General features: G+C 39.7%; 2 protein-coding genes across 6 annotated transcripts; both read right to left on the reverse strand.

Moving 5' to 3' along the window:
• Window positions 1-585: 585 nt before the first annotated feature.
• LOC114154698 (glycerol-3-phosphate acyltransferase 4) lies at window positions 586-14729 on the reverse strand. 2 transcript variants are annotated; one of them, XM_028034028.1, is made up of 13 exons: window positions 14577-14729; window positions 13237-13880; window positions 10039-10108; window positions 9605-9905; window positions 8009-8083; window positions 7813-7902; window positions 4575-4668; window positions 4337-4452; window positions 4176-4231; window positions 4007-4092; window positions 3783-3911; window positions 3430-3509; window positions 586-2248 (listed from the first exon to the last, which is right to left on the reverse strand). In XM_028034028.1, the coding sequence occupies exons 2-13, from the start codon at window positions 13402-13404 to the stop codon at window positions 2140-2142; spliced, it is 1374 nt and encodes a 457-aa protein (XP_027889829.1). In that variant the 5' UTR covers window positions 13405-13880; window positions 14577-14729; the 3' UTR covers window positions 586-2139. The 2 variants fall into 2 exon arrangements, with proteins under 2 accessions (XP_027889829.1, XP_027889830.1); XM_028034029.1 differs by having other exon boundaries at window positions 14566-14729.
• A 905-nt stretch (window positions 14730-15634) lies between these two features.
• Window positions 15635-20179, reverse strand: polr3d (polymerase (RNA) III (DNA directed) polypeptide D). 4 transcript variants are annotated; one of them, XM_028035078.1, is made up of 9 exons: window positions 20045-20179; window positions 19065-19229; window positions 18119-18162; window positions 17848-18008; window positions 17636-17760; window positions 17387-17543; window positions 16652-16899; window positions 16414-16566; window positions 15635-16323 (listed from the first exon to the last, which is right to left on the reverse strand). In XM_028035078.1, the coding sequence occupies exons 2-9, from the start codon at window positions 19221-19223 to the stop codon at window positions 16207-16209; spliced, it is 1164 nt and encodes a 387-aa protein (XP_027890879.1). In that variant the 5' UTR covers window positions 19224-19229; window positions 20045-20179; the 3' UTR covers window positions 15635-16206. The 4 variants fall into 4 exon arrangements, with proteins under 4 accessions (XP_027890879.1, XP_027890877.1, XP_027890878.1 ...); XM_028035076.1 differs by having other exon boundaries at window positions 19065-19241; window positions 20020-20176; XM_028035077.1 differs by having other exon boundaries at window positions 19065-19241; window positions 19955-20176.
• Window positions 20180-20282: the final 103 nt, after the last annotated feature.

Below are 20282 nucleotides of genomic sequence, written 5' to 3' on the forward strand. Positions count from 1 at the left end.
AACACACAAACAGGAAACTGTGCCCAATCAGAACTTGGATCAGCTTTGTTTAAATTGGATTTTCTTGTTTCAGTCACTGTAAAGTTCTTTTACTGTGTTGCTTTAGTTCTTAGGAACGTAAAATGTCAGCTGGCACGACTCGACCTCCAGCAGCTTTTATAGGCTCAGGGTGTCGCCTCTGGCTGGATGACAGCCAAGAGTAAGAGAGAAGACTTGTTGGGCTTTAGACAGTGAAGAGTATTTTACCCGACTAGACGTACTATCAGTCCATTTTCTGGAATCAGAAGCTGCTGGGAAGCATCAGCTGGAGAAAATCGGAATGTTAACTTTAAATTCCCCTCCGAATCTCCTTTTAATTTTACGTTTGTCTTTTTTTAAAATTAAATAAGTGAAATACAAATTCGATTACTAATAGGTTGAATGTTTAATTATTTGAGACTGAACCCTATATAAAACTCATGTTAATGTGATCTGAGAAGAAATATGTTCTCAAAACCTTTTTTGAATCTTATACTACATGTCCAATTTAGACTGAGAATTTATGTTTTCAGGAAGAAAGATTTCTGAAACTTGAGATTGTTAAAAAAAAAAAAAATTTTAATACGCAACTTTTAAGTAGCTTAACGGTTAATGGTCCATCTCTTACGACACATTATAACATTGAGAATGCACGCGTCATCCCTTACATCAGTGCCTCAGCTAATAGTAAACCTTACTTTTCCAAGTATTCATGGTTTAGAGGTTTATTTTTATGACTTTATGATCATAAAAAATACAACACATTTTATGATGTTTAACAGCCCTTTGTGGCAAGATCAGATGCAACAAACCACACGTCAAGACTTGACTCCCGTTCTTAAATATTTAGTTCAATGAACTGATTTGACCGGATCTAAATGACTGTCCCTGTTGACAACAAACCGAGCAGCTCAATGTTTCAGGGAGAAACTTGTAAAAAAGAGGCTGTTCCCACAATGCTACCTCCCAGCCTAAAACCTCAACTACAGCTTGAGGTTTTAGGCTGGGACCTCTCTTCTAGAGACCTCATTGAGATTGCACAGTACGGAGAAGAAGAAAAAAAACAACAAAACAAACATCTTCATTGAAAGGAAAAATATAGACAAAAGCTTCTAGCTTTTTATTGAAATGAGGTAATACAGAAACTGCACAAAACCAAGCCTGGTTGGATGTAACCTAAATATGAACCTGCCGATTGTTACTTACAGCTATTGTTTCTGTCATTGGTATTTATTCTATGCAGTTACCTTGGTGCCGTGAGCCTTTAAGGCACAACTATAGAAACAAATGATTTATGAAAAGACTGTGCGCTCCTTTACTGCGTGTTGCTGCATTGACTTGAAGAGGAGTAACTGCTTAAAAATCAATATGCCTGCATAATCGTAGCTGTAGGTGGACAGTTTCCACTTCATATTGTGAGCTCTCTCACATTCCATGGAAAACACACAAACGGGAAGCTTTCCTGCTCTGACACGAAACAACATGTTGATGTATGTCATAATGTAAAATAGAAATCTTCTCATACAAGATTTGTTTTGCTTTCCTCCTGGACAAAAAGCACATAAAAATATCTAGAATGTAACAAAGTTTTGCCCTGTAGTGTAGGCGCCCGCCATTTAACAAGTCATCCTCAGGTTATCAGATTAGAACACGCTAGATTCCATCTACATTATCGCTCTTCTACATTCCAGGTACAACACCTCCTGAAACTTCAACGCAAGGTGACACAATAAAGCTTTTTAAAAGCAAGTTGTAACAAAACAAAAACAGAAGTCAAATATAGATGACTATTTGTTTCCTCCTCGAAAGAAAAAAAAGACACAAGAGGAAGTCTTTCTCTTCACGCCGGGCCTTCCTTTTCTACAGCTAGCAAGGCTTTTATCGAGCTATTCCAACGTGGCGGCGAAGGGGTGGGGTGGGCTGGGCGAATATCCCACAACAGTGATGCAACTTTACATGCCAGGCTGAGGCAGTGACTGGAGAAGCCAGATGGAGTATCGTTGACATCAAGGAGAGGACAATCTGGTGCAGCGGCTCCACCTGACGGGTCACCGCTGTCTGCCTGCTCAGCCAGCGGCGTCCAGAGCGGTCTCTGAGTCAGTCCACCTGCTGGGAGTACCCTCAGGAACGGCTGCGGTCCTCTTGGGTGCCTACGAGCATTTTGCTGTACAGCTTTTGCTGCTCTTCTTTAAAGGTATCTTTTACCTTTTCGCGCTTTAAACCTCCGTCCCTGCACAAACAATCAGGAGTGCAATTTCAGAGAGAAAATAAATTCTGTCGATAGGATCAGACGTATTTGAATGACATGAAAGAGGAGCTAAAACCGATCATAAGGTCCTTTTCTAGACCTGAACCTGCAAACTTTAATTTGTCAAGGAATGAAATAATCTCATCGAGGAAAAAAATATCGTTAAGCTGTTCGGTTTAATGACGTTTTCCAAAAGGTAGAGCAGTGATCTCAGCGCATGTCTTTTCTTTGCTCTCATTTCAAAAAAGGAAAGTGATGACATCCATAACTAAAAACTCATTTTTCCACCATTTCTTTTTGGCTTTAAAGCCTCTTCAACTATCAGGATTATCACATTTGTGCCCCTTATAAAATTGAAGAAAAAAAGCGTGAAAAACCAAACATTTTTAATTACAAAATTTAGTTTCTTAAGTTTTTGTCTGGGTGTATGCAGTGTGAAGTAGCACAGTCCTGCCCCTCTCCTGCCTGTTGCTGTGCATTGCCAGTAAGCTGGCTGGGGAAAAAAAAAGCCTACTATACTGTCAAGACAGACAGTCAAGACAAGTTTGACTTGAAATATTTTTGATTAGCACCCATCACTCCTATTAAAAAGGTAACGACTTTGAAACTACCACTGGCTGTTAACCAGCCAACTGCAGACTAGCTACTTGAGATGTAGCCCAACTAATTAGCCAGCTGATAGCAACGTGTTACTTTTTAAAGAGTAGAATTTTAAAAAATGCTTTTTTACAATAAGCACATGTAATAGTATGAAAATACTATGCATCAAGGTACAAATAAAAAAGTTACAGATATTATTAACCGTAGTACTCAATATTCATCAATACTTGAGGAGGCTACACTTTTCGGTTTAAAATATAAGCAATTAGTTGGCATTTTACTTTTATGTTTTTCATTTTTGCTCAAAATGATAATTCTGCTAGACATATACTGGCCCATGCCTACATGTGACTGTGGAGTTATATCAAGGAGACGCTTTAAATACTCTGCAAGTACTTGGACTCTGTTGGTATTTCCATGTTAAACATCTTATTAACTTGTATTAAATGATGCTTTATTAAGTCAGACAACAGTCTTCAGAGCAAAATGGTTCTCATATAATTAATTATCATTTTCCTCTAAAGAACTGACTTCTCTAGATGTGTGTGAAAATGGCGTCTTACCACAGGAGGTCAACCAGTCCACCCTTCCTGGCTATGGCCGATTTTACACGATTGGCAAACTGAACGGCGTCTTCTCCTTCCTGTGGAAAAGCACAAATATAAATACAGTAACGTTATACTGTAGAGGCAATGAATCTGTTCAAACACAAAGCTACTTTAGCGAAGCTCAATAAAAAAAATGTAAAAAAAACAACAACATTTGAATTCAATAAAATCATAGGAGTTATTTGTGGTACACAGTCACTGTGATAACTAGGATAAATCATATTGTTTGAGATTAATTCAATGATGTATGTTTATTGCAATGACAACTACATTTGTTGAAAATCAGTAGGTAATCTGTTCAGTCTAACCTCTCTTGACATGGGAGGAAGGTACCACACGCTGCAGACGATGGCCCAGCTGCTCATCATACGTAAAAGGTAGCTGACCATTCCAAACTTGCTGCTATTCCAGAAGGCATCTCCAAACCGAGGATCATACTGCAGGGAACACATCAGGTTATTCAACACTTTTCTTTAAAATACAAAAAGAAAAGCTTATTGATATATTAAAAAACAAGAAGAAAAAGTGGTACCTTAATAGCCACAGGATAGACTGTGGCACCGATATCAAAACTTCCCTTCTTAAACATCATAACTGATGTATTGTTTATGCAGGTCCCTGTGAATTTAAGATGAAGACCAATCAAGAGACTACAGATGAAACCTACAACTGTTGCAAGGTTCATTCACTGAAAAGCTCACCTTCTGGGAAAATGAGGATCGGCAGTTTAGATTTATCTTGTATGTGATTGCTCAGCCTGCAACACAAAAGCAATGAAGCTTATTGCCAGACTGACTGGGATCAATTCAGATTTTTCACGTCTGGAAAACAGAAACAGTAGAGACACAGGCGGAAGTACTACCGTTTGGCCACTAGGTGTCTGTCTTTGACTTCTGAGCGCTCGAACCAAATGTGAGGGCAGGCCTTGACCATGGCTCGCTGAATAAGCCCCATCAGTCCACCGTGAATCTGGCCAACCTGACAACACAAACAAATAGTAGCATCTATTTCTGGAAGTGCTGTGACTTTCTGCTGTCAACCGCAGTTAAAACAGAGATAATCAAGGTATTTTTTTATCCTTCCAGACTTCCTGTAATTACCATTGCGTAGCAGCCGTCGCTGGCCAGGATGATAACATCAATGGGTGAAGTGTGGTTAGCGACACAGATGCCTCCATTTTTGGGTTTATTCTCACTAGAGAAGTACAAAATATGTCTTTAAAAACACTGCATTAAGACAGATCGTCACAGTTAAGCATCACAGAGAATGTGAAACTACTCCATAAAGGAAAAAACAGGACAGAACAAGAGTAGGGCTCGTCTTGCGTGACACAAAGCAGCCTATGTCGTCCACGCAGTACTTGAACATACCGAGTCGACATTCCGGAGATAAAGTTACAATCGTAAATAGAGCGACACCTCCTATGTCAGCTGATTATTTTTAGCACCCCCCCCCCCATGGAGGAACCAAATTCAAACTGAGACTGAAGGAACTTAGAAGAGTCACGAGAAACTGAACAGATTCGCATAATTCATCACAAAATCTCAGTTTCAGTAGTTAAATTTAATTACTAATGGAACAATAAGGGAGATTATTATTAAAGTCTTGACTTTGACAGTGAAATCTCTAAAACCTTCAGTCAAGCCTGAAACGTCCTTAACAAAAACAGACCAGATGTTGTCAGCTTCATCAACAAGCACACAAACCACCAGCTTCCTCCTCCACATCCTGTTACATGTGCCATCATGTAAACAAACTTCTTCCTTTTTGCTTCACATTCCCCTCAGATGATCACACTTGCAGTTTACGTACAATGTGTTCCTCAACAACCCCTGCACATAATCTCAGTAAAGCAGGATTGCAGCTGCCCCTGTGTCTGAATTAACTTTTTATTTGCGTTAGAGAACTCTGCCGTGTTTTCGTGCTTCGTCTGGGTCCTAAAATGGCTCTCGCTGTGAATAAGGCTGTCGACAGCTTGAGCAGAGCTTCAGGCACCTCTGCATTCCTTCTTATACACGAGGGGATCGCATTTCTCTAGGCACGGCTCGTCGGAAATGACGTAATGGCAGAGGTCTGCTGTGGCTCAAATTTGAGGGGGAAAAAAACAACAAAAAAAAAGAGGTAACTTGGCAGGTGAATTTCAACCAACAACACTTTTTTTTTTTGGTTAAATCTAGCACTATTTGGAAATAATGCCATTGAAGAGTATTTGCCCGCTTACAGATTTCTTGTGTTTTAGCTTTCTTACACAATGTGCCTTTTCTTTCAAATAATAATTTCATTCATTAAAGGAAAGGAGATTTTCTGACCAACCTGATCCCATGTGAAAATGTAATTGCTCACACCATTTCTGATACCAGTTAATCGCTGTGGAGTCGTTCTGGCCAACTCTTTTTGCACAATTTATGTAATTTAATTTTGAGCATGAAGAGCCTGTTTGAGATCACAGTCCAGACTTTGACTGAGCCACTCCAACTGGAGGTGGGTGTGCTTTGGATTGCATCTTGCAGAAAGTCTCATTGTTGATTGTTGCTTGTGTTTTTTGTACAGCAGTCGTATTTATTTTGGAACTCCAACCGTGATAGCGGATGCCATTTGATTGTATTATTATTGAATTATAAACACTGCCATTCATTAAAACAAATGAGACTTGAAAAGGGTTTTAAAGGATCCCCTGGGTTCTTTTGCAAAGTTTTTGAATGTGTTGCTGAGTCACAAGGAGTGATGTGAAAAACAGTGGTTAATCAATCAAATCAATCAATCAAATTTTATTTGTATAGCACATTTCAGCAGCAAGGCATTTCAAAGTGCTTTACATCACATCAAACACAGAAACACAAAGTCATCAAGTGGGGAGTTCTTGCTTTTTAATCCATAAAAGGTTTACCTGTTACACTCCTACTGTGTTATATGGAACGAAATACTTATTGGTATTTTTATTCCCACTCACGCTCACAAACAGCCTTTCAACGAGCTTCCGGCACGAGGCTCAGTACACCTCTTTCACGGAATTTTGCTCTGGGACTCCGTCGTCCCTCACGGATTTTTGTGCAATTGCAACATAGAATCAACAATCAAAACATGACATTAAGTCAAGTTCCATCATTAAATTTGTAAGAAAGAAAATTTTTTAATTACGAAGAAAGTAAAAAAAAAAAAAAGAAATACGGCGCTACTACTGTTTCACAGAGCTGTGAAGCTGCTTATTTGAAAAAGAGAAGAGGAAGACTCAAGCATAAGAGAAAAACCTGGTTGAGCATTAAGCGGTAAATCTATTAAATCTGGACAGGATACAAGTAGAACAGTAAAGGAGTGCCAATTAGGCTGCTCTGATAGCATTTGGTAGCCTAGTTCCAGTCATGGCACCACAGATTACAGCTCTGGACTGAGATCACCTTATGCACAAGGTTAGCAGTACAAGGGAAGTTACTACAAGCGGTTTAGAGCTGCTGCTTCAGTCTTGCTGAGTGAAGACAGATGTAGTTTGCTTCTAACTGGGGGGTTTTTCTTACATGGGACTTGCTTATTATTGAGGTTTTAATAAATAACAGAAGGAAATATTATTTTTGACTACGGTAACTGTGACATGTAACTATGCTGTGGAAGAATCAATGACTATGAAGAAGTGAGAAAAGAGAAAAAGAAAAGCATAAATTGACGCTGCTTTTAAAATGTGCAAATGACCAAAAGTAAAGCTAGATGTAGTTTCTTATCAAGTAAATGCACATTTCAAAGTCTTTGATGTAATCTCAAATGCATTAATGCATTCAGACAATAAATCTAAAATGAGCAAGTTGCTACAAAACACTCAATCTTTAGCACTAAACTTGCAGAGCAGGTTAAATTTTCCTAAAACCAAACCAGTGAATATGCTTGAATGTGTTATGGTCCAATGAAACAATCATTTAATTCGGTAAGTTTGAACCAAAACACAGAGTATCACCTTAAAAGCCTACAGTGAAGTAAGACAATAAGACCTGAGCTCACAAGGTCTGTACAATCTGATAAATTTGAGGAACCTTTGTCAATATTACCAAGTCAACCTATGGAATACTAACAGATTCCTACCAAAAGTAAAGACAAAATTATTTAATTAAATCAATATGTGCTTAAGCCATATATTACACATTTTCTCATTTTCCCCCTATCAGATTCATTTGTTTTTCAGTGGAACTGAACAATATACGTATAATTCCCATGGTCTATTAGAAAAGGGTTTGAAATGATTTGTCTCATTTGCTACATCACATCAAACTGGCATTTTCACAGTGTGAAGTGCTGTTCACACTTTTGAGAACCAGTGTGTTTGGGAAAAAAAAAAAAAAAACGTTCCTCTACCTGTCATGATAGGTTATAATGGCAGTGAGAGCTCTGACACATATTCTGTAGCACATCAGATGGACTTTCTCACTGAGGACGTTTTTCATTCTGTAGAGAAAACACACACACACACACACACACACACACACAGCATGACGATACCCAGAGCTAATCAATTCATGAATTTAAACAGAAGAGATGTGATCCATCTCACCTTCCATTTTGCAGGAGTCCAATTAGAGAGGTGAGGAACACCAGCAGGCTTACACCAGTGAAGGCAAGCGTTACCCTGGAGGAGAGACAGACCCATGAACATCAGTCTTTAAAAAAATAAGTAAATAAAAAATCAAAAAATCACAGGACTAAGCTGCTGCTTTTATATTCTAAACATTCGATTAGGACGTCTAGTGTTAATCTCCTGAGAACAGGCTACACGTGATGAGCTCTCATGCAGTCTCTACCACCGTAATTAACCACAGAGCCACCAGGAATGATTCTAATGATTAAAGGTCAACTAAATCTGGATGAATCAATCACCCAGGTTTGGAGAGGGTTCTGATTGAAGAGAGGGGGGGATTAAACACATTCAGAAATGCAAGGTTCCCAACACTTGACAGCGCAGCCAAGATTTCACTGGACAAGGCCTGAAAGAGAGAATCTATTATAGCCACGGAGAAGACTGGAATGACGTTCGTCTGTGCAGCAGTGGCCTGATTCGTCTCCCCACTGACAGCTGGAAATGAGCCAACCACGCCGAGTCCTGAGTGGCTGTCACTGTGAATCTCTAACACAACCCCGATATCTTTAACTCGCACTGGGGACGTGTTTACAGCCACTTCAGAGTCTCCAAGCACTGTCAGCACAGATGATATGTCATTACTAAATCGTTTAATTCATTAATGAAAAATGATGCCTTCCCCAATGAAATCACATATTTGACCTAACATGGGAATCAGAGTTAGCAAAAATAGTCTAAATGTAAGCTTCACATGGACGACAAAAAATTATCCAGAGGGCTGAGTCACAAGGACAAATTGTCCTTTGAATAACATCTCAAATACTGGAAGTCATTATTTGTTAATCCTGCACAATAGATGAATCGGAACAATTTTTGTTCCACGAATGGATCAACCAACAACATAAACATTGATGCACCTTTCAAATAAAAAGTTGTAATAGGTTCCAACATATCCTATGATGAATAAATAGGAATTCCTTCATTTGATTCAGAACTCTAACAGAGAATATGCAGCATATTTTCTTTGTCTTACAGTCATTAGAAACACAAATCTTATCCTCTGAAAACTGGAGTAGGCAGGTTAGACCTCAAAGGAAACCAGAAATTGGTGCTGGCCTATTGAAGCCTGATAAGTGCATCAGTAATGTTTATGTGCCTCATGTTGTTTCCAGTCTTTTTAGAAAAAATGTTTGTTTTTGCTGTGAATTAAAAGTTTCTGAACACCGAATTTCAAGAAAACGGGTCTTTTCAAACAAAGCAGCCATGCTCTCTGATTATGGTTTTACTAGATACCAGACAGTGAAGCAGGGTCACTACAGTAAAGGTTTGGGCTGTCAGTGGCTAAACTTCTGCTCACACCTGTGATTCTGTTAGTGATACAGTCAAATATTAATTTCTTGTTTACTATCAGTTTTACACGGGCATTTTCAGTGTATTAAATATTTGATAAATGACATCACTAGATCTGGGGCTTAACGTGTTGTGTATATATATATACATATATATATATATATATATATATATATATATATATATATGTGTGTGTGTGTATATTAGAATTGAGTCCTGTACCTGAGAGGCAGCAGGATCCCGTAGCGGATCAGGAGGCCCAGCCCCCACAGGACGGTCAGCCTCAGGCTGATGTAGTGAAAGTTGTTGTTGCTGCGAGTCAGCAGGTTCCAGGACTCCAGCTCCTCAGCAGAAAAGCGCTTGGTCACCTCATCGTCCATGATGCTCTCCACGCCTCGCCGAGCGAAGTAGAAGATGTCGGACATCTCGAACTCCGAGGCAGAGTCCAGGTCTTTGTTGCTGCCGCTCCGCCGGATCTCCTTGATCTCCTCCTCCAAGGAGGTGGGCTCCTTAGCGATTATAGCTACAGCGAGACAGGCAGGCAGGCCACACGTCAACATTACCGCTGGAGCAGACACGGCCGCTGAAAACGTGTCTGCTGAAAACGTTTCCAAAACAAACCAAATTAAAACAAGGCAACCACAATCGTATCTTACCGTTGGAGTAAGGTTTGTACAGGTGATGATTTTTCTCTTTGGCTCCCCTCTCTATCCTAAGTGTGGCCCACTAGAAATGTAGAGCACAGGTTACATCAAACTTTAGATGACACAAGAACATTTGCATTTAGATCAAAAGACAGTACAGGCACAGAGAATTTAAAGTAAATACAAAAAGTACTGAAACAGTGTTTGTTTTACTGTGCTGATTCATTTCCCTGTACAGTTGGCACTAGATGAATATATGAGATTAGCTGGACTGGAAAGCAGGCAATATTTTATTTTTACTTGATCTTTATTTAACCAGGGAATATTTCAGTGAAATTAAAAATCTCTTTTCTAATTCAGACCCGGTGAAGGAATGCAGCATAACAGGAAACAAAATGTTTTGCAGTCGGCTGACCTGAAATTTTTATAATGCATCTCTCCCTCAGCACACCCGATTTAAATAATTAGGTCATCAGCAGCACTCTGTAGAAACTGATTGCTTGCTGAGGCAATTTGATTCAGGTGTGTTGCACCACAGGGATATCATCTCTATTGCAACAGTCTTCAGTCAGGGGCCTCTTCAGATTCGTTGCAAGACTGACTGCTACCAGAGATTCTTCCTGCCCACAGCAACACCATCCATAACGACTATTTGAAGATACTTGATATGAGTTATGACATTTCATTTTCATGAATATTTTTTTATTTAACTTCATGCCTGAATTTTAGAGAAATAAAAAACAAACACTGCTTTTATTTTGAAAAATTGAATTTTAATTCGTATACTGACTTCTACATGAGGACTGCTCAATTTTGTTGCTAAGTAAGTGTGCCAATTAATTAACCTAAAAATGAATGAGTGTTATTTGTTGGTCATGAAAATACATCTTGCATACTATGAAGATATTAAGAACATAAACATTTAATTTTTTGACGCTTTGTTTCCTGGAAAATAAATGTTTACAGTAAAATAAAGTTGCAGTAGTTAGTATGACATGTCGCATTTTATGGTTTCTTGGTGTATTACAAAGCAGCTGATGAAAAAGTCATTTTGAGGTTGTTGTTTTTTGTGTGTGTGTGTGTGTGTGTGTGTGTGTGTGTAACTATAAAGATTTCAGCCAGTAATCTGGCCATCAGAAAAAAAACAGTTTAATTATACTAAACAGCTTGAGAAAAACTGTACAAATCATTGTTATGGCAATAAGCTACAGAAAACCTGATTTAAAATATTAGGTCCTGGTTTCAATCCCATCTCTAACCACAAGATAATGAATTAACACCAAAGAAGAACTGGAAAAAACCGCCCGTTCCAATACACGTCAAATCAAACAAAATGCATGACGAGAAGAGAACAGGGTGTTCCCAAAGCCAGCAGGGAAGTAGGAAAGGATCAGGAAGTATGGACCGGGATACGCTGTCTGAGTCTTATTTAGCCAACAATCCAACATGACACTGACACGGCACATGATAAGTTCAAAGTATGTCGGCTGGAGTCAAAGATAGTCAAAAACATGGTACTGCATGGAAGCTGCCTGTGTCCAAACACTTTACATACTAACGCTGGGATCTGGAGTTTGTTTGTCAAACACAGGAAATTCAAAGAAAGTTGAACTTCTTTCGTCTCTTTATGTAAAATAATAACAATAAACAACATATACTGACATTTTTAAATCATTTTGGGAAAAAAAACAAAAACCAAAAACTTAATTTGAGGTTTTCCATGTGCAAGAACCAGTTATCCAGACAGCATTGGCCAATGAAGCGTACCCATTGCAGTCTGTCAGAGCAACCTTTAAAATGTGTTGTAACAAGCTGTGGTACTGATTCATCCTTTAAAAATGCAGCTACAGGGATTCTTAGAGTGAGCAGAAACAGAAATGTCTTTCTAGTAACAGTGGAAACGGCTTAATGAATCCACTGTGACCTGTGGCAGCAAAAACTGCATGTGAACAAAGGAAACGCTGAGCTCTTTAAAACCTGCTAAACATCAAGTTTGTCCTCACACGTTGAATCTTAAAATAGATAACTAATGTCATTTTTAAGAAATTTAGAAGTTTTTTTATTAAGTTAAACACAAACTTCCGAACCTTTTACACGGCATTTGTTTTTTGACCATTTTTTCCATGAAGGTATCTCAGTACTTGTGAGTCATTTCTTTCCGCTCTACAGGTGATGCTACAACAGAGTAGAGAATAAATGAAACACTGTTTTTGTCAAATCGTACGATAAACTGGGAAAAATAAGAAAGCATTGGAGCCACATCAGTTAAGGATTTAGGTCTGCAGCACAATTTCCCGCTGGTTACATAAAAGCGGAAGGACACTTAGTAGGCTGCTGTTAATCTGCATCAGCCAGTTAATGCAACACCCACTGGTTGGACACTAAACGCAACCCTAAAACAGCTTGAGCTGAACACACGTTAGATTGGATTCCCTGAAAAATGCTTAATAAAATGTGCAACGATGGGACTAAATGTATATGTTTACTAGAGGCGAATAAAGAAACCAGCTAGATTGTTTTTCGACAGTCAGTGAACGCATCATAGCTACTTGTTAATGGGTTGTGCTGACACTATTCGAGTGTGGAAGTTTAATTTTTTCACATTCTTGTCCAGACATGGATTATGATCAAATAAAATGCCAAAATTTTTCACACTGCAAAGTAATCCTTAACACAAGATGCTAAGTTTAAAACTTGTAATCATTTTATATTTTATTTGAAATGACAGTGGAGGTGTGTCACTGCAGAGCTGTGTAACATCCACTGCTCTCTCACTTCTTAACGCTCCTGCAGCGTTTTTAATAAATGCGCTACTGATTTAACAAAGATCTCTCCAATATTGATATACAAAGAGAAAATATGAAGCAATGAAATTTTATATTTTCAGATATGGTTTGATAATCGGTCTTGTAAAGGAGTGATCTGAAAATGTTTTCTGTATTTCTTGAAATAAGAGAAATGTATTTAGCTCTTAAAGAGAAACCATGCTTAAAGTAAGAACTTAATATCTATATTCAGACAAAAACAAATAAATAATTGGCAGATGGAACAAACGCAGCATAACTCCAGGTTACAAAGCCTCGATGCCGATGAGTTTTGTGTGCGTTGTGGTCAGCTTATCTTTATTTATGACTGCTGCGTCATGTTCAACTAAACACTTAATTCATTGACAAGCAAAGAAAAGTAGATCGAAAGGCAGCGAGCTCTTACCTCAAAGATCTTCAACAAAGTCTTCATATAAAGCCGCCTGATGCCAAATGACACCCCAAAAATGGCCGGAACAATAATGAATACCAGAAGCAGGGTGACCCATACAGTGAAGGAGATGCCCAGCAGAATGCACAGCAAATTATCAAAAGGGTTGAAGAAGAGCTCCATCCTGACGTAAGAAGGGGCTATTATTTATATTTACATATATATTTTTTTTAAGTTAGAGATTAGAGTTCCTGTAAGTACAGGTCTCCACAGTCTGGACCCAAGTGGCCCCGGTGGGGATTTGTCACGAAAATGCCCTCATTGATATCATCAGAGAACAGGGCTTCTCCAGACATTTACTGGAAAATCAATCCAAAAGCAACCAGACATCTTCACCCTGCCCCTTAGGGCATTTTCCTCAGATTTCATTGGTCTACTGAAAACTGGGATGAGTTCAAAGTCTAATAAAAAGAAGAGAACGAGAGAGGGAGGAAAAGAAATATCCGTGTCCTGTCCTTGCCGCAGATGTCCTTTTGGTATTTCAGAGAATGAATTCCCGCTGACGGCAGAGATGCAAACAATGTAACAAAAACAACCGGGCTCTGCAGGTGTTTCCCTCGTCTGTTGAAGATCCGGGGTCTCCGCTGCTGGGTGTCAACCTGCAAAGACGTGCAAACAAACCATCAGGTCCATCTGTGCAACAGTGTTAAGTCCCTTTCCGCCCGAATGCTGACGAGTAACGTAATAATGCAACACAGACAGCGTGTCCTTGTGTACACTTCTGTAATACCGGTGTTCAGTCCTCATGCCAGCTTCCGGTTTTTCTTAAAAGACACTTACTTTACTGCAGTGCTTTTGCGTAATATTTACAACCATGTATGTCTTTTCTGCAATGGACCCGATAACATAAACAGATGTTCGCTGTGTGAGGTTGGCTGCGGTGAGGAGATAATGTTAGCTGTAGGGAGGCCCCCTATCATCGTGAATTCATAATACAGCAGGACGGGTAACAGGAGGGTCCATACCGACCCACAACCGCTGTCTCTTTAAATTCACTCTGGAGCTCTACACATATATCCATATCCCTTCGTTTAATAAGGATATACATCTGTGTTAATGCGTTAATATAACCCCCGGAAGCCGGTCAAAAATGGTCCCCGATGCTGAAGTAAGCTGTTTGCCAGAGCGCTAACAGTTAGCCCGCTCTCATCCCTCAGCAGAGAGGTTTGAGAGGACTAAACATGCTGAGCCAACCTTTCACGGGATTTAACACAACTACATGGCGCTCCGTGTATTAATAACTCTCAGCTGTGAAATACACGGGTGAGGCTGAAAGGTGCTTACATCTGACCAACCTTCAGTCACCGTGCATCCAGGGCCGACACGGCACCGCTTCCCCCGTCCATCCCTCTCTGCCTTTGTCTCGCCGACTGCGGCCAAACTCCACCCGCCGGACACCACGAGCGATCAGCGGGCGACCAGAGCAGAGGCAACAGCAGAAGAGCTTCGAGCAAATATCTAACGGGAAAATCTACATCGACACCTGGTGGCCGACGTGAGCTATTGCAGCAAACCTTTAGAAAAAGTAAAAACTTGTAAAATTAGGGCAGCGTTTCTGGAGGTCCAAAAGTGGGACAATAAAAAAAAAAAAAAATACGCCAAATTGGACAAAAATCTATATAGCGTGGTAATAAATTAGAGTGTAATTGAAACGTTAATTTATGCCACTAGATCAATGCAAAAAATTAAATTTGTGTCAAAGTCTTAACTCTAAATTTAAATTCATTTCATGTCAAGTACAGTGATACCATGGTCACTAAAAAAGGTTTGGGTATTTTTGGCAGTGTAGGTAAACGCCAAGTTCTAGGAAATTAAAATACCTTCTCCATAATGCTGGTCAGCAGAAGTTAGCATGAAGGCTGAAAAATAAAATATATTGCTGGATTGACTTTTGACTTGATAAAACAATGGGCCAACAACACTAGCATCTAACATGGCTCTCCAAATCACGGTGGGAATTTCTCACAAGATACAGTACATCTGTTTGGTATCTCTTGAAGCATCGACTCCAGCTGGAGCTCACACTGAAACTCTTGAATGTGGTTTGCTCCAATCCTCTCAAAGGATATGGTTATCCCTGTGCTGTACATTTTTTTTTAACCAAACGTTCTCTCCTCACTCAACTTCACAATAATATGCCTGAATGCGACACTCTGTGAAAAGACAGAAGACTGTTTGTTGCTTATCCTCATTGTTTAGTCTGCTGGACAACTGTCAATGCCATGACATTTCCACAGTAAAACGCTGTATTCAAATCTTTTTTTTCTTTTTTCATTGGTGTTATGCAAGACACATGAAGACATTTTCTACTCATAAAAGCAAACAGAAAAAAAAAATGCAGAAAACAGTGCAATTGATCTAAATATGCATTTCACTTTATTATGGAATTACCAAACACGTTTTGCAGCAGAGGACATTCTCTACACAATGTAAACATTTTTCCTACAGTTGTTTTACGTCTTCAGAGAGCATGAATCTATATTGCATAATTGGCAACTTGAAATTTTTCATCTTAAATAGGTGAAGGAAAAAAAATTATGAAAACAAATATACTGCAAGTAATTCTGTAGTCTGGGTGAACCAGTCTTAAAAAATGATTTACTGGAGTACGAATACTCTGTTTTTATTCACACATTTATATCCATGTGCAATTTTGTCAACTCATTTTACACAAACGGCAACAAAACTTGGCACTCAAGCCTCAAACCACCACCCATCATATTCATAATGGCAAAAAAACCCTATAATATGCATAATTGATATATATATATATATCAAAGCAATTTTAGCAGCTCTGAAAACACAAAAGGCAATCAGTCATCAGCATAGTTTATTTAGAGATGGGGGTCGTAGTTTTTGTTTTATTAAATACAAGTGCGTCTAACGCATCAGAGGTAACTGGGAGCCCCTCTGCCTGGGCGAGCATCATGTCTTGCTCTCCAGCAGAGACTCAAAGTCTGGAGAGCAGACCATTTTGTTTCTGACATTCCCCAACACTGTCAGGTTTCCCGTTTTTTCTGCTGTTTGAACAGAAACCAGCTCCTGAGAAGAGAAGCAGCAGAGAAGACAGTATTTAGGATTGATTTAATAGCACAACTCTCAAATTAGATTAATGATGACAAAGTATCACACCTGAAGGAAAGAGCACGATGTCCCTAGAGACACGTCCAGGGTGACTTGTCCCAGTATGAGCTGCACCCGGCCAGACTTCCGGACCAGCATCTTCCCAACAACGCCCTCCCTCAGATCCTTCAGGTTACAGTTGTTGTCTTCAGCTTCCTCGTCCTGTAACAAAACAAATTATTACAAAGTTATTACATGCCTCAAATGCATCCTCACTGATTGAAATGTCACCACCTGCTTCGTCTACCTGTGGCTCAGTCTTCAGAAGCACGGACTGCCCGTCCTCCGACTGCACCTCGGTTTTTACCGTCTTGTGCTCCTTGGTGGGAGGCTGGCCGGGCAGCGAGTCGGGCAGCTGGATGAAGAACAGCTCCTCCGCTTTGCTCAGGCTCCATCTGTGCAGCAGGTCAGGGAGAACTTCAGGCTCAGGGAGAGGAGGACGTTTGAAAGTGGCTTCAGCCTTTTTTATCTCCACTTCCTCTGGCTCTTGTTTCACTGTAGACGTGTTAAGACAGAATCTTTATGGCGTACAGAAACAAGGCTTACATGTGATTTATCGCAGAGTTAGGAGTTAGAAAAGCTACTGGACATGGATGCTGGCACATAATTTAGAGCATATGTTTTCATCCCCATTTAGTCAATAATATATTGAACCACCTTTCAGTGAAATTACAACTCTTAAGATGTTTCCAGAGACTGAAATTTTTGTTCATTTGTCTTTTAAAAATAGCTCAAGCTTCTGGGGATGATGTGTTCAGGATGAAATGCAGCGTTACTTGTACACCAAACACAATGGTTTGTGAGGAGGCTCAAAAGCTTTTGGGCTCGTCTCCACACTGTAGGTGGGGGAAAATAATACATATACTTTAGGAATATTTTGTTTTTATTTTACTCTGACTTCACAATTATGCACTACCTTTGTCGGTCTGTCAATTCAAAATGGTGTGAGTGCTTTTTCAAGGCAACGTTATTCGGAAACTACCTTCAACTGAAGACTCCATGGGCTCATCCGGGTCGGTCTTTTCTACTTTAACGGCTGCAATGTTAAGCTCCTCCTTGAATCCCCACCCTGACACAGCCAGGGGAAGCTGGACGGGGCAGCTCCTCTGCTCGCTGCTCAGGAATGGGTCATCTATGAACTTAATTAAAGGAAATAAATCAGTAAGCAAACATTCACACAGCATGTAAACCAAAAACGCACAAGCAGGTGTCTGACGGCCAACGGACGCACGTTTTCTCGCTCCAATTTGCGCAGGATCTCTTTGGTTTCCTCTTCGGTCTCCCTCTTCTCCTTTTTGATATTGATGATGGGCGAGGGTCCCATGCTCGGAGCGTCTCTTTCACTCTCGTAGCCCCCTGTGTGTGCGATAGGGTTTATATGCATGGATGTGAAACACTGAGGCGTGAATTCATGAGCAGCCGCTTCTCTAGCTCGAGGCCCACCTCTTCTTTTCATCATCGTCTCTCCAGGCCCCTGCTCAAAGATGGAGTGAGACTGGATGAGCTCGCCGCGACCTCGGCCCCTGCCTCTTTCCCCGCGGCCCCTGCCCCGACCTCGATCTCCATCCCTCCTCTCTCGCCTCAGCACACCTTCGACCTTTGGTCTGTCGCATTAGAAACAGAGATTATCACCAAGCAGTCCCAGAAAAAAAATAAATAAATCATAGACGTGCTCAAATATTTTTTTTTGTTTTAAAAGCTCCCATGAACTCACTCTTCTTTAACTTTTCGGCCAATGATGTTGGGAGTAAAGGTTTTCTAAAGAAGGAGGAAAACAAAGAAATGTGTTATAGAGCTGGCACTCATAAATATGTTGTCAATCACTATTATTAGCAATCTTTCATTAGCAATATTAGCAATATTCAGATTACAGGTAAATTACAATTATGTCACTAAATAGAAAATTCCCAGCTTTAGTTTCACAACCAAACTGGAGGGAAAGTGATAAATAAGCAGTGTTTTTTTTTCTAGAAATTATACTATAACAGTATAATTGACAAATAGAAGAAAAAGAATGTAGACGTGTTTTCTTTTTTTTTTAACTCATGTAATGCCTCTACTAAATAAGATGTTGTAAAGTGCTGCAGCGTCTTCACTGGACTAGTTAGACTTTCAGCTACTTCCATCCACTATCACCGGTATGTCAATAGAGACCCTGCATGCTCATAGCCCACTACGTTTCCTTATGTTATAGAGACTGTAATAAGGGTAAAAGACATCTTTTCACTCGGATAACAGGTAGAAAGAACAAATACTGAGCCAATTAAAATATTACTGCATCTTTTTTTTTTATATTCCAATATAAGGCAAAACTTATTTTGCTCACATTATAGAGAAATCATCTGGTTAACAGAATCTGAAATATTTTCAATTTGATCGTCTCCAACTGCTAATCAGCCAGTTTAGAAACTCAAAAATCTGATCCTTTGTGATCACTGAATGCCCCAAGTCTATGTGCTACCAGGTTGTGTGACTGGAGCAGTCTTCAGTGTGCCAGTTGTTGTTGAGTTAAGCAAACTCAAAGTTAGATATTTTTAGTATCAGTGAGAAGTGATTTAAAAGATAACAGTGCTTTCTGACAGGTCAGGCTGCAAGAGAGGTCAAGATTTTCAGCAGGTTTCCTCCCATTTGTCCAATTAGAAATGAAAAAGAAAGACTACCTTCTTTACTCCTCCTAGTGTTAGGTCTCTGGGTCGCACCGATGGCAGGCGTCCAGGAGAGATGCCAGCTGCTGGTCGGCGACCCATCAGAGGTCCTACGCTCTCCCTGCCTCCAGGGCCTGGAGCCTGCTGACCGCTGTGGTCACCTGAGTCTGCCATCCTGATCTGCAGAAAGATCTAACACATAAACACCCTCTATGTGTGGAACTAACAGCTATAAAACACAAACATATGACATTTATTTACAATTTGTACTTGTAATTGTTGTTGGTACTATCTGAAGAGTAACATGAGCTGGAACCCACAAAATTCTGCCCTGAAAAGGTGCAGCTTCCTTAATACTTCACGCTAAGGGCACAGCTAGGCTATGTTAAGGGCTATGTTGAAAAATGAAACAGGGAGCCAACACCCAGTTCAGTTTAGTTTTCTTTCAAGTGTGACCAGTTTTAACTCCACATAGCTGGTTTTAAATGCCATGGGATTAAGTTTTAATTCCGAAAGGTGTACTTCTCCCAAACTGATTTTAGGTGACTCTTTTAAACACTTATCTTTCATGTAATTTTAGGGTCCAATAAATTGTAGATGTAAACTTTATCCATGGATGTTATAAGTTAGGCACTTTTATAAGAGCTTAGATCAAAGCTCACACCATAATTATCTATGAAGATGTTTGAAAAGTAAATAGTAGATCATACTAGATTCAAGTAACCATGAACCTTGAATGTTAAGTCAGAATTATTCACATTGAATAAGATGCATTAGTTAAGTATACATTTTTGACAGTTTTTTTTCTTTAACGTTAGACACTTCACTACAAATAATTAAATGTAATAAAAATCACAATAAAAATCCCTAACACGTGGCCACATTACAACATGAGCTCAGCTCACTATAGTTTACTAGAAGTCCCAAATCAGAATAACAACACTTGTTCCGGTTCCGTTCGGCTACTTGCTTTGTTATCCCTCCAAGGCTCTTACTGGGTATTAATTCACAGCCAGAAATCCATCCCAGATTGTTGAATGGCAACTAGAGCTGTTTGTTACCGAGCTCTGACATCACGCACGGCGCCATGACACCGCTGCGTTGTTGTTCCGGTCTGACATCACGGGGCTCAGAGCTGCGCACAAAAACCCGCATGGTGACTTCATTATTGCGTAAACTTTAGCGCAGATAGGATCTTAACGGACGAACCCGTGAGGCAATTCTGCAACACAT

This window comes from Xiphophorus couchianus, chromosome 12 (genome assembly GCF_001444195.1).
Source record: "Xiphophorus couchianus chromosome 12, X_couchianus-1.0, whole genome shotgun sequence".
In the NCBI taxonomy this organism is placed as follows: Eukaryota; Metazoa; Chordata; class Actinopteri; order Cyprinodontiformes; family Poeciliidae; genus Xiphophorus; species Xiphophorus couchianus.

Bases quoted from the DNA above. Each gene is read 5' to 3' on its own strand.
- LOC114154698 (XM_028034028.1), bottom strand. From the start codon at position 13,404: ATGGAGCTCTTCTTCAACCCTTTTGATAATTTGCTGTGCATTCTGCTG. The intron at 8,084-9,604 runs GTACAGGACTCA...TCTCTCCTCCAG, and splicing joins GGGATCCTGCTGCCTCTCAG to GGTAACGCTTGCCTTCACTG. The intron at 4,669-7,812 runs GTAGAGGAACGT...GTACTTCTCTAG, and splicing joins ATTATAACCTATCATGACAG to TGAGAATAAACCCAAAAATG.
- polr3d (XM_028035078.1), bottom strand. From the start codon at position 19,223: ATGGCAGACTCAGGTGACCACAGCGGTCAGCAGGCTCCAGGCCCTGGA. The intron at 16,567-16,651 runs GTAGACGAAGCA...GTTTTGTTACAG, and splicing joins TTCTGAAGACTGAGCCACAG to GACGAGGAAGCTGAAGACAA. The intron at 16,324-16,413 runs GTGTGATACTTT...TTCTCTTCTCAG, and splicing joins CATCGTGCTCTTTCCTTCAG to GAGCTGGTTTCTGTTCAAAC.